Raw genomic sequence first — 24,131 nt, 5'->3', positions numbered from 1 at the left:
GAGTCAGTTGCCCAACTCCAGAGGAGGGTGTGTGTGTGTGTGTGTATGTGTGTGTGCGAGCACGTGTGCGTGTTCATGCACGCAGAGCCAACTCATGGGTTTCGGACTTTTCCCTCCTGAGCTCGTGGTCTTTTCTGTCAATTATACCACAAAGAGTTCCTAAGGCCAAGATCCACAGCATGCAAAGCTGCTTTTTAACATTAGGAAAAGAAGTAAAAGGAAACTTGTATGGAATTCTACGTAGTCAATTGTCTAATAGGTTTTGTTTATGGACTTCAGAGTTGCTCAAACTATGAAACCTAAAATACAACACAGTGACTTTTCTCTTGAGTGGCACATCTAAATGAACAATTCACAAATGTCATTAAAAGTACTGTTTGAGAAATACATATTTAAAATTAAAATGCATCAAAAGATATGAAAATCAAAAACTAATATAAATTAGATGGATGGCATATACAAGAAAAAATTGATATTTTAAAAGCTTACCCTTTATTATAGAGACTTAAGTACACATTCCATTTAAGACCAAAAAAAATCTAAATTTGTGATTTACGTGCTACATAGTTATATGTAGAAACCATAGAGCACATCTGGGTGCTAAATCTATTAAGTGAAAGTTTGTGGGGAGACAGGATATGCATACAGTCTCAAATGATCACCCCACATATGATTATAAAAATAAAAGGATCCCTTTAAAATGGACAGATTTGGTTGACACTACCTTACTAAATTCATCAAATTTAATATCACCAGTAACAGGGCAAACTGATATCATATGCCTGTTGATGTTTTATAGTGTGAAGGACACACCACCAAAAATGTTTAATCTGAATCTAAGAATGAGAAAATCATAGATAAAACAAATCCAGATTAAGGGTCATTCTGTAAAACAACTTGTCTATACTCTTCAAAAAATGTCAAGGTTATACAAAAGAGAAAGAAAGTGAAAGAACTCTCTCATTTAAGTGAAACCTAAATAGAAATGATAACAGAAGGCAATGTTTGATCTTTGATTCCTGGATCAAAAATAAAGCAGTTATGAAGACTATTAACTGGGGAAACATGAAAAAATTGGAATAAGGACTCTATATATGAAATATCAGTATATTAATACTAAGTGTCTTGGGTGTAATAATGGTATTGTAGTTATTTGGAGAATGTCTTGTTCATAGGAAAAACATGCTGAAGTATTAAAGAGTGACATGTCATGATATCTGCCACTTACTCTCAGATGTTTCAGAGAAAAAGAAAACAGAGAGAGAAGGAAAGCAAATATGCAAAATGTTAACAACTGGCGAGTCTAAGCAGGGTACAGAGTGGTTCTCTGTACTATTTTTCAACTTTACCCTAGGTTTGAAACTTTTGAAAACAAAATGTTGGGAAAAATAAAACCAAACAAAATCATTCTTTAAATTCTTTATTTCATGTCTGTTTCAGCAGTATTGAAATATAGGTTTCTCATACGTGCAATTCTTTTATAGATTCAAAAGTAAGGTGTTGTGTGAATGTTACAAATCATAACATGATCCAAATTTATAAGAAAGTACTTTAAAAATCAGACAAAAGACTTAAGAATTACTATGTTAAATTTCTAATCCAAATGTAAAACAAGAATACAGGATATTGGCAATGCTAATATTCAAAATGGGTTTACCCCAGTTCATAATTCCTCTGCTCCCCTCCTACCTAAAATCTAAGAAAGTATTCATTATAAATTGGAAGTATAGAATTCTTAAAAAACCAACTGGATGCTGAGTTGTATGATTTTCTTTACAGGTACAATTTACTTTTCAGCAACCTGTAAGCCATGGAAAGAGTAACTCCATATCCAACAAAAAAACTCAAAGCTCTATTTGGCTGGGGAAGGGGTGTCAAATATGCAATGGTGTGGTAGATCCGTGCTCCGACAAATAGTCTGAAGTGCAGGATGGCTGTAGAGGGGTCGGGACCACTCAAGGAATACAGGAGGCCAATTCCAAGAAATGGAATAATATTTTCAAGGTCATTCAGGTGGGCTCTGTGGAAAAAGATAACTATTAAAGACACTAATTTCAAAATACTAGATATGTATCCTTTTTTCTCTCTCTTCTAAAAACTAAATCTGAGTACTAATGGATCCTTAAATTTCAAAGTAAGATTTATTTTTTTTCTCTCAAATTGTCTTGCTTCCTTACCCACTTGACTTTTATTTAGAATCTCTCATTATTTCTGTTTCTTTTTATTTTTAGTGTATCTTTAAATATCACAGAAGGCATTTTGTAGTTCCTAGAATACCAAAACGACATCTATCTAATAGAACTCATTTCATTTTTGTAAATAAAAATACTTTTTTCTTATGAGGTTCATAACAATTAGCAATTCAAGATTCTTTTTATAAAAATTCTTTCTCCCGAAGGAAGAAAACCCTTTTGGTGTTGATTTTTCTTAAGACGCCTCCTTTGCTTCTGCTACTCTACCAAATGATTATTGAGAGAATCTTTGCCAACCCAAACCACTAGGTTGCCAATAATTAATTTACCAATTTAATATCAAGACTCTCATGCTCTTATATCTAAATAACAGAATACATAACTAGCCTTTCAAATATAGTAAAATTTTTGCTAACCTATCTTCCAACTGCCAAATAAATTCGTTAGGAATGATGGTGCAAAACTACAAAGGACACACAAAAAGTAGGATAGGTGAAAGAGAGAAAGAGAGAATTTCCTAAATGTTTTCTTTATAACAGAGCTAGAAGAAAACAAAAAGCATGTTTTAGCCACAGTTTTGCTCCAAACCATGGCACCTTGGGTTTCTCTGGCTAAGACCGAATACAAAACACATCTACTATGGACTTGACATTTTTATTATTATTGTTGTCATTGCTATTGTTGTTTTTAGAGAGGGGGTCTTGCTCTGTTGCTCAGGCTGAAGTGCAGTGGTACAATCATAGCTCACTGCAGCCTCAAACTCCTGAGTCTCAGCCTCATGAGTAGCTGGGACTACAGGCCTCACCACCATGCCTGGCTAATTTTTTAAATTTTCTTTTTAGAGATGGGGTCTTGCTATGTTGCCCAGGCTGGTCTTGAACACCTGGTCTCAAGCAGCCCTCCAGCCTCAGCCTCCCAAAACACTGGGTTTATAGGTGCAAGCCATCATGCCCAGCAACATTTTTAAAAATACTTAATTTTAAAATGTCACGTCCCTTAAGTCTACAGAATTAGAAATTGCTTTAGAATCTAGGCTAGAAATGGAGAATTTGATAGTTTGTCAGCTATTGATGTGTATTTCAAAATGAAAACTATTTCTGCTTTACGTTACTCTCTTCTATAGCAATAAGCATATAATTATTACATATTGCCTGCTCGACGATCGTCACTCTCCTCCTCTCCTTTCCTTTCTCTTGTCTTCCCTAGATTATCTCTAAGCTTGTCTCACAAAGAGGATGACTACATAGAGACATGAAGAGGACAGCAGCAGCCCAGCTAAGCAATGATTTGAAAAGGCTTCAATACAGAATAAAAGCAAAGAGAGGAAGGTGTGAGTGTTCCTGTGCCCTCTCTTTCATGGAGCAATACAAGTACTACTGAGAATGAGATGGGAAAGAAAAGACAGGAATACCATTTTCTATTAAAGAAGGGCCCACTTTGTCAATGACACCTAGAGTATTTGTTTTGCCCCTGTGATTTCTCCCGCAGCATCACGGAGATATCGTCACCTCCAATCTTAGGCACGTTAGTGTTCTCCTTCACAACATGCCAAAAGGACAGACATTTTAAGGTTGAGGAAGAAACTATAAAAAGGAGACTCTCTGGAAAACAATGTCCACTTCTATGCCTGTGTTACGCAGTTGACAAATAGAATGGAATGTTAAAGCAGAGAAGAAAGTCAAGGACAGTAAGAGGACCATGAGGGTAGAGGGAAGGAAGGTCAAGGGGCAGGGGTTCCTTTACCTTTCTAGCTCCTGCATGTTTTTCTAGCCTCATTTTCTCTTTATCTTATTCTCCCTTTTGAGTTCTCTTTCTCTTTCGTCAGCCCTCAAAATGTTCTCAAAGATAACACTCCTCATTATGCTAGTAAGGCCTGTTTTCCACAGACCCTCATACTTATGCCAATTTATGCTGTATTTTGTACTTCTTTTGAGACTCTGTTCCAGGCAAACAGTTCCCCAGCTTTCCCTGTGAGCACCTGCTGCAGTGCGCTATCACCCTTCCGTCCTAACCCTCCCCTCTTCTCCAACGACAGACTCCTTCCTGGAGCGGCAGCTTCCTTCACGTTAGTGCCATTTATGGACAGCTGCCAAAATCTATCACCAGGTGGACATCAGTCTTCCTAAGAGTCCACTTTCTACCTGGGTCTATTACCCTTCTTCCCCATGATTACATTTTCCCATTCTTCTTTCTCCTTTGGACACACATGCCCTGGCATATATTTGCTCTGTGACGGACCTTCCCACCATCTCTGTGCTCTTGAGGCCAGAGCCGCGCCTCCTTCCCTCAGATCAGAATTACTTGGATCCCAGCATCCACCTGACCTGGACTGCCATTGCTACATGCTTCTGGGGATTGTCAGGCTGTGAACAACTGCAAAAGGAGCTGCATAGCAGGCTTTTCCTGATGCCCTCATCTCAGCCAAAGCTCTTCACCCTCAGCACATAGCCAGCCGTGTGTTCACATTCTCACAAAGGAATTTTCCCAAATTGATGAGACTTCTCTCCTCTTCCTCCTTTCAAATCCTAATACTCTTCAAGGTCTTCCTTTATGAAATATTCCATGGAACTAATGGAACATGGCTTCATATCATTCTCCCATTCCTATATGCATGTGGGTCTTTTGGGGGCGGGGAGGGGGGAACACTATAAACCCCTGAGGGTCAGGAACCCAGTTTTAAAGCTCTTTGATAGCATCCCAATACAAGAAATGACAGTGATACATACACAATAATCTCTCCATATATGTGTGTTCATACACTGGGGCCACGAGGGACATCATCCAGTTCAACCCCTAGCCTATGCTCCAGTCTCATGACAGAGTCCCCAGCAACTGTCACTTAGACTCCATGGAACACTCTCAGTGAAGGGTTATTCTCTACCTTTAAAGGGAATATATTCTAAATGTCTCTCCTGTCCCTAAATACCAACTCAAGCCTTTATTTTGTCTTTCGAATGACTCCCTGTATTTCACCAGCTGGCCCGTTTGCCTTTCAACTTTCCTTTTATCTGTTTGTGTTGAATGTATATGGTCTTGAATGCTTCCTAGACAAGCTAAGATGGTATTAAATAAATAAATAAATCTGTCAAGTGCTTTCTAACCATCACTGGTTTCTGTCTGTCCAGAACTCAAATAACTGACTTTAAGTCACATATCTTGGTATTTCAACACATATTACCTCAAGTTTTTAGTTAATTGTTCCTATTAAAGGATGTATTGTATGTGTATGTATTAACTTTCACAATTGTTGCACACGGTAAAGCATACGTTTCACTTCATTTGTAGCCCCATTCTGGCTCTGTCGTTCAAATATGCTAATAGTAACAGCTTTACAATGACTGAAGTAACGAGAGAGGTGAAAAAAAAAAGTCTAACTTAAAAATGGAAAGGGAAGATGCTGGAAACGCTCTCTCTGAAAAGTATCTCCAAAAGTGTGTTATTAGGCACTTTTTCGATGAAACAGGTACTATCTCAAAAAGCATTATACAACTGGAAACTCCGCTCTGTTGGAGACGCTCTTCTCTTAGTATGCGGAAAAGCCAGTGTCTCATCACCAGGGGGCGCTGTGCACACAGTCGCTGCACCTCCTCCAGGACTCGGAACCTTTACAGAACTGGGGTCAATTGTTCTTTCTAACATTCATTTGCAACCTGACTAGCGGATCAATTTAGATAACGTCGTTTTCCTCTAAAAGTACAATCCCATGGGCAGGGAGTAAGGGTGGAAGGTCGGAAAGAATAGTAGGGAGGAATCTAAAATCCCCAAATAAAATACCTTTTGTTACGCTTTCACACAGGAGACTTACTTGGATTTTCATTTCAATCTTACTAATATTACTGAGGGTCTAATTGCTTCTGATCACTTTCCAGTTCTGGGCAATTTTATAAATACAGGGCCATGACTAGCATCATGCAGGTGGCTGCCTGCTCTAAAAGGGGAAGTGCATAAAGGACCAGACAAGGCTTTAGAAGTTTTCATGTCTCTTCAGTGGTTTTGAAAACTTAAGCTTCACTCGCTTTTTTTTATTTTTTTCGTCTAACACATAATTTTTCCTTGATATTGTTCTGCTGTTTGAAATTTCCACAGTGATTCTTTGTCCTGAAACTATTTTATATCCATATTCTTGATACAACCCATTTTCAAGACTCACTGATTTACTCAGCAGGGCTGCTGAATTAAGAAGTATATAACTAAGTGAGATAGAAGGTGAAATTTTGTGCTAAGTATCTGCACAGACTTTTTCTTAGAAGAGAAACATTCTTGCTTGATGAATAGCTTGGGGGTAGAATTGTTTTGCATGAGCAAGAAGGTACTTTTAATTTTAGTGCTGAAAAGGTTGAAGAGTCTGTGGGGCTAGAGGAGAGCCTCAAAAATGGTGTAACACTGGGCATTGCTTGCGTGAAGGAGGTACAGGTATGGGGCATATTCCCCAAAGAGAGGATGCTGAAGGCCATTGTCTGACAGAGAAATAACATACAACTTAAAATGTTTGTGTTGCCACAGTGTAAACGCCTCTGCACTTCCACTTACTCAAGTCTATTTTTAGCTACATTTTTTTTAGTTCATTTTTGAAGGGAACTGATGAAAGGGCTGGATTAACATCCAGCATAACCAACTGCAGAATATGAAAACATGCATAGAGGCAGGAACCCAGATCCAGAGTTAACCTGGAGATGATATGTCATAAGGGAATCTGCAGAAATCTTGGGAGGGGCTTCAGACTTTCACAGAGAATCAAAAAAGGGCTAATGCAACCTAGGTGTCCATCAATATGAATTGGATAAAGACGATGTGGTACGTATACACCGTGGAATACTACACAGCTGTAAAAAAAAAAAAAAAAAAAAAAAAAAAAGAATGAAATTGGGCCAGGTCCGGTGGCTCATGCCTGTAATCCCAGCACTTTGGGAGGCCAAGGTGGGTGGATCACCTGAGGTCAGGAGTTCGAAACCAACCTGGCCAACATGGTGAAACCCAGCCTCTACTGAAAAAACAAAAAATTAGCTGGGCGTGGTGGCACATGCCTGTAGTCCCAGCTACTCAGGAGGCTGAGGCAGGAGAATGGTTTGAACCCAGGAGAAGAAGGTTGCAGTGAGCCGAGATCACGCCATTGCACTCCAGCCTAGGTGACAGAGTGAGACTCCATCTCAAAAAAAAAAAAAAAAAGAATGAAATCATGTCCTTTGCAGCAACATGGATGCAGCTGTAGGCAAGTACCCTAAATGAATTAACACAGGAAAAGAAAAACAAATGCCACAAATTCTCACCTATAAGTGGGAACTAAACACTGGGTACATAAACACAAAGATAGCAACAATAGATTTTGGGGACTATTAGAGGGGGTACAGAAGGGGAGACAAAGGTTGAAAAACTAACGGGTACTATGCTCACTACCTGGGTGATAGGAACAATCACACCCCAGTCGTATCTTGGCTTATTGCTTTTCATTGCTCATTGAATTCCCAGTACATTAAAACATAATATCTAAAAAGAGATGGCAGTGGGGAGAGGGACAGAGAAAGAGGTTCCTACGCCTCCAGAGTGTCAACATTCTTATTTTGAATCTTACGCAAAAATACCTAATTCTTCAACCTTTTACATGAGTTGACAGTCTCACCCATGGAGGAAGATGATAAAACTCCAAGAATCTACTGTTCCCGTTTTACCTCCTCCCTGCCATTACTTTTGATACATCCCTACATAAAGCAACGTCATTAACCCCAAGAAAGTACAGATAAAAGTACAGTATTGCAAAATTGGCAACACATACAAGTGCAGTGATACTTGGACTTTCAGATGTCCAGTTTTCTGTAATTGTCATGTGGAGTAGGTAAGAGGTCTCACTTTTTTTCCTCAGTCTCCAAGACCCTGAGACATCACCAACTCCTTGACCAAAATTGTTTCATAAAGTAAGTAATTTCAAGAGACACTGGTTTACCTGCGTACACGTTCTACTCTGTCATCTGTTCGAAGATACTTCTTGGCATTTTCTCCTTTGCCAAATGCTACACAGTCTTCTGGATTGGCAAAAACCTATCCAAATACCAAGAAAAAAAACTTATTTCAAATACTGGCCAGGAGCAATAGCTCACACCTGTAATTCCAGCACTTTGTGAGGCTGAGGCAGGATTGCTTGAGCCCAAGAATTCAAGACCAGCCTGGGCAACATAGGGAGTCCCCATATCTACAAATTTTTAAAAAAAAAATTTTGCATGGTAGTGGGCCACATGCATGCCTGTGGTCCTAGCTACTCAGGAGGGTGAGGTTGGAGGATCACCTGAGCCTGAGAGGTTGAGGCTGCAGTGAGCTGTGATTGCACCACTACAATCTAGTCTGGGTGACAGAGCAAGACCCTGCCTCAAAAAAAAGAAAACAAACAAACCAACAAATAACATGGGGATATTCCACCTAGTAAGTTATTTGCATTTTAGTGGAAGAAATATAGACATCCAGGTTGGCCCATTTGGAGCAATAAATCAAACACAAGAGGAGAAGAAGGCATCTATAGTTAAAACTGAATTTTTATTAACAATGCAAAGTTGTAAAAAGGAAGCATAAATAAGAACGTGAACAAAAACCAGTGAGTAAAAATAGTGAAAAGGAAGCAAATATGGGGAAAGGCATAATTCTAAGTCATTGACTATTAGTATGGTTCACTAGTATCTTTTTCACAGTGATGTTGACATACCTTCCCTCAAGTGTATTAACATTTCCAAGCAATTGGCTCATCTGAAAGTAATATGTTTACCTGCCAAAGGTTTTAGAGAACAGGCAAGAAGCATAAAAGAGTAAGGGATGGGAAAGGTGTCTTGTACTTTGTCAGAACATGTGTATCTCTTTTCTTTTTCTAAATCAGATAAAACTTTGGGTTGAAGAATACTGTATAATGAAATTTGAGAAGCTGAACTGCATTCCTAGGAATAAGAAGTACACATTCATGTATTCCTTCCTGCAATTATTATGCTCTTTGAAATAGCTTCCCCGTCCCTTGAAACTTGAAATCTGCATTTAAAAAATATTTAAGCATGTGCTACTATTTAATAATTTATGGCAGAGAAAAACACAAACTGCAAAATTAATCTCATTTGTTTTCTATTTTTTCTTAATATGATATGAACGTTATATTAGAGATAAAGATGTTGAAGAGAACCGATGCACAGGGCTGGGATACTGCCCATCAGTTTTCCTCAACATCTTTATCTGGAATAAATATTCCAGATAAAGTTCCTAAGGTCAGGCCTGTCTGTCTTGTTCATCGTAGTGCTCCCCTAAATAAGTGCCTGGCACACACTAGATGTCCAATAAATATATGTTGAATAAAGAAATAAATGTATTACAATGGAAAGGGCATTAGATTGGGTTTAATGCAATTTCAGTTTGAATCTCAGTTTCACTCTTTATTTGTATGTAACCTTGGATAAGCTACTGCTAAGGACTGAATGTTTGTGGCCCCCTAAAACTTGTATGTTAAAGCCTAATCTTCAATGTGATAGTATCTGGGATATGAGGCCTTTGGGAGGTAATTAGGTGAAGAGAGTGGAGTCCTCATGAATGAGATTAAAGTCTTTATAAGAAGAGAAAGGAAAGAGTTTGCTTCCTTCTCTCTCTCTCTCTCTCTGTGCTCTGCCAATGTGAGGATACAATGAGAAGATGGCCATCTGCAAGTCAGGAACTGGGCCCTCACTGAACACCAGATCTGCTGGCATCTTGATTTTAGACTTACCAGACTCCAGAACTGTGAGACAAATGTTTGTTGCTTAAGCCACCCAGTCTATGGCATTTTGTAAGAGCAGCCCAAAGGGACTCAGACAGCTACTTAACCTCTAAGTTCCCCCTCTATATAAAATGGAAAGATGAATCCTCATTTCACCTGACAATGCTAACAAGTGTGTAAAATGACTGCATGACCAAGCACACATAAAAAGCGTGTGGCTCCCGGCACTCTCCAAATTTGAATTCCCTTCATCTTTTCTTGTAAGACAGGGTACATTTCCTTGGTGACATTCTGTGTCTAGAAGTCAGTGTGGACCTGGAAGCAGACAGCCACTTTGTTGCCCTGATGCTGCCACACATCAGCGCATGAGAGGTGTGCCCTCCATTAAACTGCAAACATCCTTCCATTATACCTCAAAATAGTAGGCCAGGCCCACGCCTGTAATCCCAGCACTTTGGAAGGCCAAGGTGGGTGATCACCTGAGGTCAGGAGTTTGAGACCACCCTGGCCAACATGGCAAAACCCCATCTCTACTAAAAACACAAAAATTAGCTGGGCCTGGTGGTGCGTGCCTATAATCTCAGCTACTCGGGACGCTGAGGCATGAGAAGCACTTGAACCCAGGAGGCAGAGGTTGCAGTGAGCCGAGATCCTGCCACTGCACTCCAGCCTGGGCAACAGAGTGAGACTCCATCTCACAAAAAAAAAAAAAAGGAACAAGGAAACACCTTAGCGAAGACCGTGACCTATAGATAAAATCAAGGCTCTAGAGGACAAAACTCAGGACAGGTCCTAAGAGAGAAACAGATGGTCTCCAGGAAGAAGTTGCTGAATGAGCACAGGGACTACCCCCATGAAAATATTTTAACTTTGTAAAGGGAGCCTCACTCTGCGCACTTCAAGCATGTATAAACCCTGCTTGAATATAGAATATGTGCTTCAGAATCTGTCTACCACCCTCCCCACATCTGCACTTAAAAAAAAAAAAAGTCATTCTTATAATGCTGGGTAGAAATAGTATCCACTTAAAAAGTCAGAAGTACACAAAATTCAAAAGGCTCATATCATATGAGGCTCACTTTGAAAGTAAGACTTTAATTCTCAGCCTTTTTCTTCTTTTTCTTTCTTCTTTTTTTTTCTATTTTTTTTAACCAAAATCATACCCTTGACCCGCACTAGAGCTGAAAATACCAGTTAACTGTCTAGAAAATGATTGTTTTCTAAACCCTCATTGGCAAAATTAATTCCAAAATGAAAGAAAGTTTCTGTGAAAACTTTGATATTCCAGAATATCTCATCTGCTTAGCAGAATGATAAAAAGGTAAAAGCCATAATGAAAAAACCATTTACTAGTTTCTAGGAGAAAGCAACTGTTCCATAAATACATCAGATCCATCTGTGCCAAACGATTGCATACTTCACTTACAGCATAAAACAGTGTGCTATTGGGCTTTACCAAAAATAAAAAAAGAAAATTAAGAAAACTGCTCTCCAGAATTCCAACTCTTAAAAGTAAGAAAATATTACCTCCAAATTTCTTACCTTTCTTGTCAATCTATAGAATGCAGTTGCAGTACTCATAAGCATCATTTTTGAAAGAATAATTGTTGCATAGGACGCAAAAGCCATGAATACTTCATCATCCATTACCTGGGTGAGGTCAACCATTTTTTCAATTTTGGTCTGGAATCTTAAAAAGATTTAAATAAAATGGGAAAAAGCAGACATAAATACCCAAAATAACTGGAAGATCATTTGATGTTCTTACATTGCAGCATTAATTATACTGTTCTTAAAAATATCTTGGACTATTTGCAGAAGAAATGATTGTTTAGTTTCTAAAATGTCAAAGTAAATAGGGGCTGAACGCAGTGGCTTATACCTGTTAATCCCAGCACTTTGGGAGGCCGAGGCTGGTGGATCACTTGAGATCGGGAGTTTGAGACCAGCCAGCCCAACATGGTGAAACCCCATCTCTACTAAAAATACAAAAATTAGCCAGACGCAGTGGCGTGTGCCTGCAATCCCAGCTACTCGTGAGACTGAGGCAGGAGAATTGCTTAAATCCGGGAGGCGGAGGTTGCAATGAGCCAAGATTGCGCCACTGCACTGTAGCCTGGGCGACAGAGAGAGACTCTATCTCAAAAAAAAAAAAAAAGTATACAATATTATATTTTATCTAGTTCTATATTATTTAGCTTGAAGACATCAAGCAAGCACTACTTGAAAAAAAAGGGTGCAGTATAAGCAAAAATAAATAGCAAAAATGCCCTAAACATAGACTAACATCACATACTAGCACTGAGATTAACTATAAGTAGGTTGAAAGCAAAAGACCAGAGGTCATAGACTGATCTCTTTGGAAACATCAAGCTATGTACCTAGCAGCAGCACTGAACTTAGGAAGGCCTCAGTTCTTATGTATCCTGCTTTGGAGACCCAACTTACAACTTGTCATTTCAGTAGTATTCAAAACTGTAGGCTTTAGGACTTGAATTCCAGTCCCACAATTTAGCTGTTAACCTTGCTTGAGGGATTCAGTCTCTGAGACTAAATTTCTTCATTCTTAAAATCGAAACAGTAGGCCTGGTGTGGTGGCTCACGCCTGTAGTCCCAGCACTTTGGGAGGCCGAGGCGGGTGGATCACGAGGTCAAGAGATCAAGTCCATCCTGGCTAACACAGTGAAACCCCGTCTCTACTAAAAATACAAAAAATTAGCCGGGTGTGGTGGCAGGCGCCTGTAGTCCCGGCTGCTTGGGAGGCTGAAGCAGGAGAATAGCATGAACCCAGGAGGCAGAGCTTGCAGTGAGCCAAGATGGCACCACTGCACTGTAGCCTGGGTGACAGAGTGAGACTCTGTCTCCCCCCCCAAAAAAAAAAAATTGAAATAGTAATAGCTTCTAACTTAATGGGTTGTTGTCTAATGTAACGGAGATAAAATATGGACTGGCCCAAGAAAAACCCTCAATAAATTTATAATATCCTTATCACAATTGTCATCATGATCACCGTCATCATCAATTCGAAGACAGGTAAAGAAGGAGAAGCAGGATAATGGAAACATCAAAAAAACAGGCTTGCAAATGCAAGGTAAGGAATTACCATATATGGTACTTTCATGGGTGTAATAGGGAAGGAGAATTAGCTTTACATGATCCTTGAGTCATTTCACATTCCAAAGTTACATTCAACTAAAAGCCGTTGAGTAGAGGAATGTAGTTATCTGTGTCTGGAATTGGAAGTATAATTGGGAATGTGCTGAAGAGGAAGGCCAAGACACACTGGTGATACTGAAGTCAAAACAGGTAGGAACTTAGGGTAAAGCTTAAAATGTAAATTTCCAGTCCTCTGCCATTATTCTTTGTAACCTCCTCTTGTTCTTTTATCAGCCCTGCTATCTACTTCTCTCTCTTCCACAGAAACACACAACTTTTCTCAGACCCAAGCTTAGAGGCTATTTATCCTGCTTGGCATGTAGTACTGTCTCTTCTAGATGATGTTCATTCCTGCCTTTAAAGCTCAACCCCTGCACGTGTCCTTATTAGCCTGACATCTATCAGCTGCAATCTTTCTATCCATCTTACCAGTAATCTATACATTTATATGTATCATTATTGGTCATATAGCCATCTTTGTGTTGCTGGTGAATGTGATTAAAAACCACATACATATATACTTAGCTTTATTAGAGCTTGCTATGTGTTCAACTATACTATGTACATTATGTACACTACTTTCATCACCTTTGTTAATCTATTACAATTGTCATAACTATACCCATTTCACAAAAGAAGAAAAAGGGAATTAGAGTTGTTAAGCTGCCAAGCTGGGACACGAACACCCCATACGGTTACTACACTATACTCTCTCTTTCAAGAGGCTTGATTAATTCTGCTCTCAACTCTTTAATTCTGCTTAATTCTAATTCAATTGACATTAAGTGAATGCCTACTCTGTGGCTGGCACAAGTAGGCACCCCTTATATCTGTCATCTTTCTTTTTCCAGTTATGTGGTGAGGTATTAAAATTCCCATTTTGCAGATAAAGAAATCAAAGCTACCTAAGTAACCCCTATTTTTGTTTCCTTTTCTTTTCTTTTTTTGAGATGGAGTCTCACTCTGTCGCCCAGGCTGCAGTGCAGTGGTGCAATCTTGGCTCACTGCAACCTCTGCCTCCTGGGTTCAAGCCATTCTCCTGCCTCAGCCTCCCGAGTAGCTGGGATTACAGGTGCCCGCCACCACACCTGGCTAATTTTTGTATTTTTAGTAAAGACGGGGTTTCACCATATTTGTCAGGCTGGTCTTAAACTCCTGACCTCAGGTGATCCACCCGCCTCAGCCTCCCAAACTGCTAGGATTACAGGCATGAGCCACCATGCCTGGCCCCCCTATTTTTGTTTTCTTAGGCTAAAAATATACAGCTTGGATTTAGGCAAACAGAAACTACATGCGCAAGGAAAAATCCCCTAGATAGCAAATTAATCAACCTCCATAAGTCTCTAGTCTTGAAAGCACAGTATGTTAGATTAGCTCTCAGTGCAATATAATATTTTCGGTAACATTTAATGTGTCTGCTTTTGTTCTAGTATTGAATGGGTGAAAGTCATGAATAAACTGCACTATCCTTCAGAGTATAGGTAAAGTAATTAGCTTAAGAAAGGATCCCTAAGTCCCAGGTCTCTGTACAAAGATGTGAAGAAATACAGCAAGCGTGTGAAGTTTTTTAAAATTAAGGTAAGTTTATCAAATAGAAAGTTGCTACTTAACAATAATTTTAAAACTAAAACATTCTCTATAGGCCTCTACTAATGTTCCCAGAATGAAATTTATGTATTGATGGAAAATCAGTATTGAAAGAGTAGAGAAAAAAATGGCAGCCTCCCAGGACTGTTGGTAGGAAAGTACACAAAGAAGTCAGTGGCTGGGAAAAAGGGCAATGGGAGGCCTTTTCTTTAAAAATGAACAACACACTGTGCACTTCACACAGAGTTTCTCAATCACGAAGAATGTGGCTTAACTCCTCAAGTCTGTGGGTTTGGGAGACTGGCCAGCACCAAGCCTCTGACACACACCTGATGAGTCAATGAACCATCTCTCCAGGGTAACATCTTCCCCTTCACAGGTACCCAAGAGCCAGGTAATGAGCAGTTAAGGTAAGAACATTAAGAAAGAGTAGTTGTTTATAGCATGGATTAAGGCAATGCTGTTGTAAACTTTTTTTCCCCCAAAGCTGATTTATCAATCAATTGCCATGAGTTTGCTGCACAAAACTGCAGCCATTATCATGGTTGGCTCTGCAGCCACAACAAAATTACTGAAAGCCTTTTACCAGGAAAGGTTGTCAGGAGGGAGAAGAGTGGTCCTGTATAATAATAAATAACAGGATGAAATGTTAAGTGGTTTGAGGATTCAAGGAATGAAGGAGAAATAATCTAAGAAAAGTAAGCAGAGAAAAACACTAATTTGGTTATGAATTATAGAAAATATTTACAATGATGAATCATGTTTGCACAGTGGTTTGTTTGCTCATTATATTCTCCATTCATTGGCCAGCATGGTAATAAGTATCTCAACCTCTCTTGCCAGAGGCCAGAGCTCTGTCCCCTAATGTGGAGGTGACTTCTTCATAAGAGGACATGGGGTAGAGTGTCAAGTATTCAAAACCCTGGAACTAGATTGGCATTCGGGTGGATCTCGACCCTGCCACTTAGTAAGTGTAACTTAACTTTTCTGGGACCTCTTCACCTTACCTGTGAAAGGAGTTGAATAAGAACTCCCATTTCACCGGATTCTTGTGAGCCTTAGCTGAATAAAGTTAGAAAAGCGGAGGCCGAGCGCGGTGGCTCATGCCTGTAATCCCAGCACTTTGGGAGCCGGAGGCGGGCAGATCACGAGGTCAGGAGATCGAGACCATCCTGGCTAACATGGTGAGACCCCGTCTCTACTAAAAATACAAAAAATTAGCCGGGCGTGGTGGCGGGCGCCTGTAGTCCCAGCTACTCGGGAGGCTGAGGCAGGAGAATGGCGTGAACCTGGGTAGCGGAGCTTGCAGTGAGCCGAGATGGCGCCACTGCACTCCCGCCTGGGTGACAGAGCAAGACTCCGTCTCAAAAAAAAAAAAAAAAAAGCTCTGGGACCTGTTAAATGCTGTGTGTTTGGTAAATAAAAAACTTCCGACTTTGGCGCTGTTCTAGGCACTGAGGATTTTAGAATTTTCAAAAAGCTTTTGCATATTTTATCTCGCTTGACCTGAAAAACCCTGAGGTAGAGCAAATAATATTTTTTTCTACCTTCAGTATATAAGGAAATTAAAGCCCAGAAAAGTAGTGAGTAATATGACCCAAATTCACAGTGGAGAGACCAAGACTGCAACTTAGTTTTCTCAAGTGTTTACCTCTGGGCTACCCACCATCAAGGCTAAGAATTCTCAACAGTTCTGGTCTTCTGGAGGCCTTTCCTTGCCAAATCTCATTCCTGTTTTCTACCCCTCCCCCAAACCCCCTGTACTATCTAGCAGAGAAGAATCTTCACTTCTCAGTTGAGGAACTCCCTTTCCCTTTACAGGCTTTTGGCCAAAATGAGCAAAGTTCTCTTCTCAGGATAAGGTGGCCGGCCTTTCTGCATCAATATTGTGAAACACATGAATAATCTGGGCACGCATCCCCAGGGCCATGACTCTGCAATTTTGTACCTTCTAAAACTAACAAACACTACACATGAGATAAAGAAAAAAGATAATTCGGTGGCCATGTTGCGGATACGTTAATCTGGAACTCTAGATGAATTCTAGCATTTCCTGAAGGCATCGTGGTGGCTGCAGACTCAGCCCACTATGTGGTCTCATGCAAAGTGGGGTTCAGAGCCCAGAGGCTGCAGGTGAAACGCTGGTGCCTCTCGGGAGAGTGGTGGGGTAAGGCCTTTCTCTGTGCTGACCTCCTTTTCCAATCTCAGGGATTCATAGACACCACTCTAAAACAAACCCGTAGAAAAATTTTACTTGTCTGCCAGAGAGGGTAATATCCAAATTTGGACTGATTTGCCTTTTTTTTTTTTAATTACCAAAGATAATCGCACACATAGCCCTCTTATTTTGGAAACAGCAGAGGACAACAAAGTCCAGTACTATCCTAAGGCCAAGAAAAGCATATGCAAAAGGTAGGTGTAGGCTGGGACTCACAGCAGGCTGGGACCCCAGGAAAACTGGGCTTTAAGGATTGCTCACTGGAGGCCTGGGTGCCATACAGCAATGCTTGCGGGCACCCACTCAGCACTCACTGGGTAAGCAATTAGGGAGAAGAAATAGGGGAATATAAACGTGGAGCTCAGACTGCCACATTTCAAGAGAAGCAGAGAGACTAGAAGATTTACATGCACTCCTCTCTCCTCTGTCCCAAGCCAGCTAGAGCAATATATGAGACCTTAATTTCCGAAAAAGAGAGTTCCTTTCTCCTTTTCTCCTTCCACATGGCTTCCTCCTCTAGACTGGGGAAGTGGGGCACAGGTGAGAACCCTCCAAAGGGGTTCACCCTTAGCTCTCTTGTCACTGGCTATAATATCACACAAAAATATTATCATCTAACCCACATCCTCATGTTTCGATAGCTAGCATTATTAGCAGTAGTATTATTTAGTATTATTTTAAAACTTGCTGATGTTTCTCCTATCAAAGTGAACTCAGAAGAGCAAATCCTGCCTTACAATAGGCATAAAGGCCACTATGCCCATGAAACCTGAGACACCGCAGGCTTTTGCACTCTTGGGGAGCACAGCAGTCGTTCAAACTACAGGCATTTCCTCCATTACTACAACTTGCACGTGCCTTTTCCTCCTTCCCCAGAGTTCAAGGGACCCTTTCAAACAGGAGGCTACTTTGGCTTGAAAAGGCAAAGTTTGGAAATCATCACTCAAGCATGAAAAGACTGACTCTCTCGTTTCATTCTTGGAGTTTGAGAAATGGGAAAACTTACCCACACGGGGACAGAAATACAATTCCCTTTCAAAAGCGATCGATTGAAAAGCTAAGTTTAGCTGCTAAGTGGAGCCAAGCACTTCCAGCTGGCAGAGACCCCCCCAAGTCTTCCATCTGCCACCCACCCTGGCCCTCCCTGCCTGCCACCCTCTGCATGCCGTCCCCTTCTCCCCTCCCAGTACGCACGGTGAGGCCGAGGAGGAGGAAGCAGCAAGCCTGTCCCGCCGCCGGGTCGCGCGCAATGCAGGGACTGTGGCCGCGCGGGCCGGACGCAGGCACCGCCCCTCTCCAGTTAATCTCCTGTTAATTAGCCCTCCCACGTTTAAAGCCCGACCCCAACCTCGCCAAACCCCTCCTCTAAATCACCTGATTTACCCGCCCAGAGTAACCATCGCCTGCTGATTCCCTTTGAGCCCTTCTATTTGGCGCCCTTAGAAACTCTGGTTCCTGAAATGCCAACTCCCCTAATCAGTGGGAAGGGGGACAGTAGCCATTGTCTAGGAACTCTGAATCCTCGAACATTTCAGGATTGGGAGAGGGGAAGGAAGGGGAAGGCGGTTAACTTTGAGTTACCTGCAAACGATGAAAAAGATCACGCAGAGTTTTGGAAGTCGTTTTTAAAAACTTCGTAGAAAGTTAAAATCTCCAGGGTAGAACTAATTAGCAGGCATTGACAATATTACCTTCCCTTAGACTTCACCTCCCCCGCGCTGGTGGCAAGGCCTCCTTAAAAGGCTGACAATGACAGAATGTAACCCTCAGTAAAGATCACTTACGGTGTTCCAAATTCATGATACCAGACAATTTGCTTTGTCACGGTGTCCCCTCCTGTTCAGGGTCCAGAATGAAATTGGAGGCAATTGTACTGGATCAGCTCATTACACAATCAGCTTAGTGTGTTTTTTTACAGGGAGGTTTAGAGGAATGTTTAGGGAAGCCGTAGAGATTTAGCCTACCATCAATATCTAGATTAGGGATACTTCCAAGCTTCCTAGTCCTCATAGTCCCCACAATATTTATGGATCTATCTTTCATGGGTTTATACGAGAAATGTTTAAGGATTTCTGTTTTCAATCTATATTATTTCTCTCCTAGTGCTATATCTCAGACACTCACCACCTGTTGCAAGGTCTACTTCCTTTTTTTGCTCTTAATTTACTCCTTTAGGCTTTAAAGGATATCCCTAGGACTAACTTTCTAGGATTTGATGACAAGTTCATGTTCTATTAAAGAAAGAATTAACTACCAGTTTGCTCTAGAACAGAAATTAATCCAAGGAAGGTCTGAGAATGATTTCTATATAAGCATAACAGTAGGAGTTTTGGAAAATCTAGCATCAGAAGGCATCTGTTCTTCACTTTTATGTCTGTATCTTTTCAAAACTCTACTTATTCACCTATCTTTGTAAAGTATACTAGAATCTGTCTGTAACATTAACTGGAATAGGATAGAATTTGAGATGACATAAATCTATTCTGAATTCTCTCCAAAGGAGTTTGGTATTATAAGAAATTAAGAGTCTCTTCATTTATTATAAGGTGATACAGGCCAAATCTTATGGATAACATGGCAGAAAAAGGAAGAGGAGAGCTGTTGTTTAGATAATTTGGTCTACAGAATGCTAGTTGAATGGTTCTAACTTTTTTTTTTTTTGAGACAGAGTCTGCCTGTGTAGCCCAGGCTGGAGTGCAGTGGCGCGATCTCAGCTCACTGCAAGCTCCGCCTCCCGGGTTCACACCATTCTCCTGCCTCAGCATCCCAAGTAGCTGGGATTACAGGCGCCTGCCATCACGCCTGGCTAATTTTTTGTATTTTTAGTAGAGACGGGGTTTCTCTGTGTTAGCCAGGATGGTCTTGATCTCCTGACCTCGTGATCCACCTGCCTCAGCCTCCCAAAGTGTTGGGATTACAGGCGTGAGCCACTGCGTCCAGCTGGTTCTAACATTTTTTTAAAAAAGAAAGTAGCACTTGACTCATCTAATGCTCTAAATATAGAATGTGTTCAAACTATTAATTGATCAATGAATAAATACTGAGTTCCTACTATCACTAAATCATGAACAATTATTGCCTGTTACATACATATATATGTGTGTGTGTGTGTTTGTGTGTATCAGGCAATATTATATATATACATACAGATATATATATGACACTGTATTGGGTAGAATATCAGCACTTGGTTTAATTGAATAAACATTTATTAAATGAATGCAATGTACTTGGTTTGATGCTAAAATCTAAAACTAAGATAAATAACGTCAAAGAGTTGTCCTCCAGGATTTTACAATCTAGTAAACACAAAGGCCAAAAAGGTAAAAAGTTGCCATTAAGCGTGTGGAAGGAAAGTTTCCATTTAGAAATAAGAATGACAGTTGGGGTGTGAACTAGGGCGGTAACAGGTAAAAGTTGTAAAATAATTGACACTTTTTATTCATCTTTGTTATAAGCTCTTAAATGATTGAGAAAGAGAAAGAGTTGTTATTCAGCTTAGTTTTGTCTGGGTAAAAGCATGGATTCAGCTTTTCAACCCTTCCTCTCACCACCATTTAAATTCTAGAATACCATCTTTTAGAGAAACTCAATCCAAGCCTCAGAACAAGTAATTCCCTAGTAAATATTAAAACGGTTTAAAAGGTCATTGATTTGGGGTGAGGAGAGCAAAGGTCATTCATCTGAAAAAGGAATTACCACAGTAAAGAAAAAAAAAAAAAGCAGACTGTTCAGGGGATCGAATTAGAAATATCTGGAAGAGCAAAGCATTGGAAGTCCAGTAATACCTTTGTCTGTTTTTAAAACAGACAAAGTAAAAATGTCAGAAAGAATTGCCATCACCCTCTGTGAAGGCTTGCTGTAAATAGGAAGAAAACAGGTGCCTATCACTCCCCTCAGTTATATTGGGGCCTTTGTTTTTCCCTAAATCCACAGAACAGGTGCCCTGCCACAGTCTGAAACTTACTGGGGGATTTCAGTAAACTTGCATAAGAATATGTTTTAAGGTCAAGAGAACAAAAACTGAAACAAAAATAAGCAATATTCTGAACACTTAAGGATTATTTTAGAGTTATAATACATTTTAAACATGTATACTAGATTGTTTATTTCTCCCAATAACCCTATAAGGGAGTTCTTATTTTTCCTATTTTTTAGACAGACACTCTGAGATACACAGCAGCTTGAAAGCTGTGCTAACTTCTGAAATAAACTCTTAAGCTAATATCGTCAAGAGGCAAAAGTAGCCACGATGAAAGGAACAGAACTAAAAAATGATAAAAATTATTGAAGCTAATCAAGAGAGTATAGTAAGGGTATAAGGATAGACAAATAGGTCAAAAGAATAGAATAGAATCCAGAAATAGAACTATATTTAATTGGTCAATTGATTTTCAACAAGGTGCCAAGACAATTCACTGAAGAAAGGAAAGCTTTCAACAAAAGGGGCTGGAACCACTGAATAGCCACATGGTAAAAAAATTGAACTTTGACCCTTAACTGACATCATACACAAAAATTAATTCAAGCTGAATCACAGACCTCAAGGCTAATACTATAAAGCCTCTGGAAGAAAACCTCGATTATCTTCATGACCTTGGGGTCGGTAAAGATGTTTTAGGCAGGAAACAAAAAATTATCTATAAAACAAAAAAAAAACTGATAAATTGAACTTCATCAAAAGACATTATTAAGAAAATAAATAGGAAAGCCAGAGACTGAGAGACAATATTCCCAATACCATGTATCTGGCAAAGAACTTGTATGCAAAAGAACACCTATGACAATAATGAGACAAAAGTAGAAAATTAAAAATAGAAAATATTCAAAATATTTGAACACTCACAAAAGAAGATATATGAATGACTAAGAAGCACATGAAAAGGTATTCAATGTCATTAGTCTTCACAGATAGGCAAATCAAAACCACAACGATTTGCTTCTTCCCAAAAATTGCAAAGGCAAGAATTAAAGACAAACAAAATCAAACACTGGCAAAGCTGTGGAGCAAATGAAACCATCATACATTGCCAGTGAGGGTATAAAATGGAATCAAATAGTAAAACTGTCTCATAGTTTCTTATGAAATAAACATAGAACTGTTCTATAATCCAACAATTCTGCTTCTAAATACAGTATTCACCCAAGAGAAATGAAAGCATATGGCCACCAAAAAGATTGTTCAAGAATGACTTTAATAGCTTTATTCATACTTACCAAAAACTGGAAAAACCATAATGTTCATCAGCAGAAGAGTGCAAAGACAAGTTGTGGTATATTCATACAAGGAAATGCTAACTACGTCACATAAAAAAGTAAGAAACTACTGATACACACAAAAATATCTCACTAAATTTCAACATTACACCAAGCAAAAGAAACCAGACCCAAAAGAGTATGATTTCATTTACATTAAATTAAAAAATAAACAAAACTAATGTATAATAATCAAAATGATAATAGTGGTTGTTTCTAATGGGGTGGGGGCAGTGATTAGCTGGAAAGGAGCATGGCTTAGTTTGCTCAGGCTGCTATAACAAAATACCTTAGACTGGGTAATTTATAAACAACAGAAAATTTATTTCTCCCAGTTCAGCAGGCTGGGAAGTCCAAGATCAAGGCACCAGCAGATTTGGTGTGTGCCAGGGCTGCTCTTTGCTTGTAAGATTGCTCCTTCCTGCTGCTTCCTCACATGATGGAGGGGGCAGGGGAGCTCCCTTCAACCTCTTTTATCAAGGTATTAATCCCATTCACGACAGCTCCACCTTCATGACTTAATCACTCCCCAGTAACTATACTTATATCAGATAAAATAGACTGCAAATTAAAAACAAACAGAGACAAAGAGGTCACTGTAAATTGATAAAGGGGTCAATTCAGCAAGATAAAACAATTATAAATATCTATGCACCCAACACTGGCACTCCTAAGCATATAAAACAAACATTAATAGATATAAATGGAGAGATAGACTGCAATGCAATAATAGTAGGGATTTCAACACCTGACTGTCATTAATGGACAGATCTTCCAGACAGAAAATCGACAGAGAAACATCAAAGTTAAACTATACTCTAGACTAAGTAGGTCTAACTGACATTTACAGAACATTTCACCCAACTGCTGCAGAATACAGTCTTTTCATCAGCACATGAGTTCTCTAGAATAGACCATTTCTTAGACCACAAAACAAGTCTCAACAAATTCAAACAAGTAGAAATCATTCCTAGTATCTTTTCTGATCACAATGGAATAAAACTAGAAATCAATAACAAGAGGAACCTCAGAAAATACACAAACACATGAAACTTAAACAACATGTTCCTGGATGACCAATGGGTCATTGAAGTAATTGAGAAGGAAACAACAATTTCTTAAAACAAAGAAAATGGAAATACAACATAACAAAATCTATAGCATACAACAAAAGCAGAATGAAGAAAAAAGGTTTATAGCAATAAACATGTATATCAAAAAAGTAGAAAGACTTTAAATAACTTAATGATGCACCTCAAGGAACTAGAAAAGAAAACAAACCAAACCTCAATATAAGTAGAAGGAAAGAAATCATAAAGATCAGAGCTGAAATTCGCATGAAATTGAGACTAAAAAAAACACAGAAGATCAATACAATAAAAAGTTGGTTTTTTGAAAAGATAATCAACAAATCTTTAGCTAGACTAGGAAAAACAGAGAGAAGACTCAAATAAATGAAATCAGAAACAAGTAGCGCATGCCTGTAATCCCGCCACTGGGAAGACTGAAGTGGGAGGATCACTTGAGGCCAAGAGTTCAAGATCAGTCTGGGCAACATAGGGAGACCTCATCTCTACAAAAATAATAATAATAATAATAATATTAGCCAGGTGTGATGATGCTACATGGAGGGTGCTATTTGGAAGATCACAGGAGCCTAGGAGTTTTTGGCTACAGTGAGCTATGATTGTGCCACTGCACTCCAGCCTGGGTGACAAGGTGAGACCCTGTGTCTGAAAAAAAAAAAAAAAAAAGAAAGAAACAAAAAGGAGACACAACAACTGAGACTATGGAAATATAATGAATCACTAGAGACTATTATGAACAACTACATGCCAACAAATTGGAAAATCTAGAAGAAATGGGATAAATTCCTGGGCACACATAGCCTGTCACCATTGAGCCAGGAAGAAATAGAAAACTTCAACAAACCCCTAACGAGTAACAAGATTGATGCTATAATAAAAAGTCTCCCATCAAAGGGAAACCCAAGGCCTAATGGCTTCAC

At 39.5% G+C, this 24,131-nt stretch overlaps 1 protein-coding gene across 9 annotated transcripts in view; it reads right to left on the bottom strand.

Moving 5' to 3' along the window:
• The window catches only part of MGST1 (microsomal glutathione S-transferase 1), a 29,635-nt gene extending 11,417 nt beyond the window's left edge, over nucleotides 1-18,218 (bottom strand). For 3 of the 9 annotated variants that reach the window (XM_057299388.1, XM_057299389.1, XM_057299387.1), the window contains exons 1-3: nucleotides 18,062-18,218; nucleotides 11,449-11,596; nucleotides 8,131-8,225 (exon numbers count right to left, since the gene is read on the bottom strand). In XM_057299388.1, the coding sequence (XP_057155371.1) occupies nucleotides 8,131-8,225; nucleotides 11,449-11,574 (221 nt within the window). In that variant the 5' untranslated portion in view covers nucleotides 11,575-11,596; nucleotides 18,062-18,218. Of the gene's footprint in view, nucleotides 1-1,404; nucleotides 2,021-8,130; nucleotides 8,226-11,448; nucleotides 11,597-11,788; nucleotides 12,210-17,873; nucleotides 17,893-18,061 lie in introns of those variants that run through there. The other 6 variants (XM_003816534.4, XM_008969560.3, XM_055095436.1 and 3 more) reach the window with 6 other exon arrangements.
• Nucleotides 18,219-24,131: the final 5,913 nt, after the last annotated feature.

Source organism: Pan paniscus, chromosome 10 (assembly GCF_029289425.2).
Source record: "Pan paniscus chromosome 10, NHGRI_mPanPan1-v2.0_pri, whole genome shotgun sequence".
NCBI lineage: Eukaryota > Metazoa > Chordata > Mammalia > Primates > Hominidae > Pan > Pan paniscus.
The sequence above is the reverse complement of the archived record's forward strand: the minus strand, read 5'-3'. Positions and strand labels throughout refer to the sequence as shown.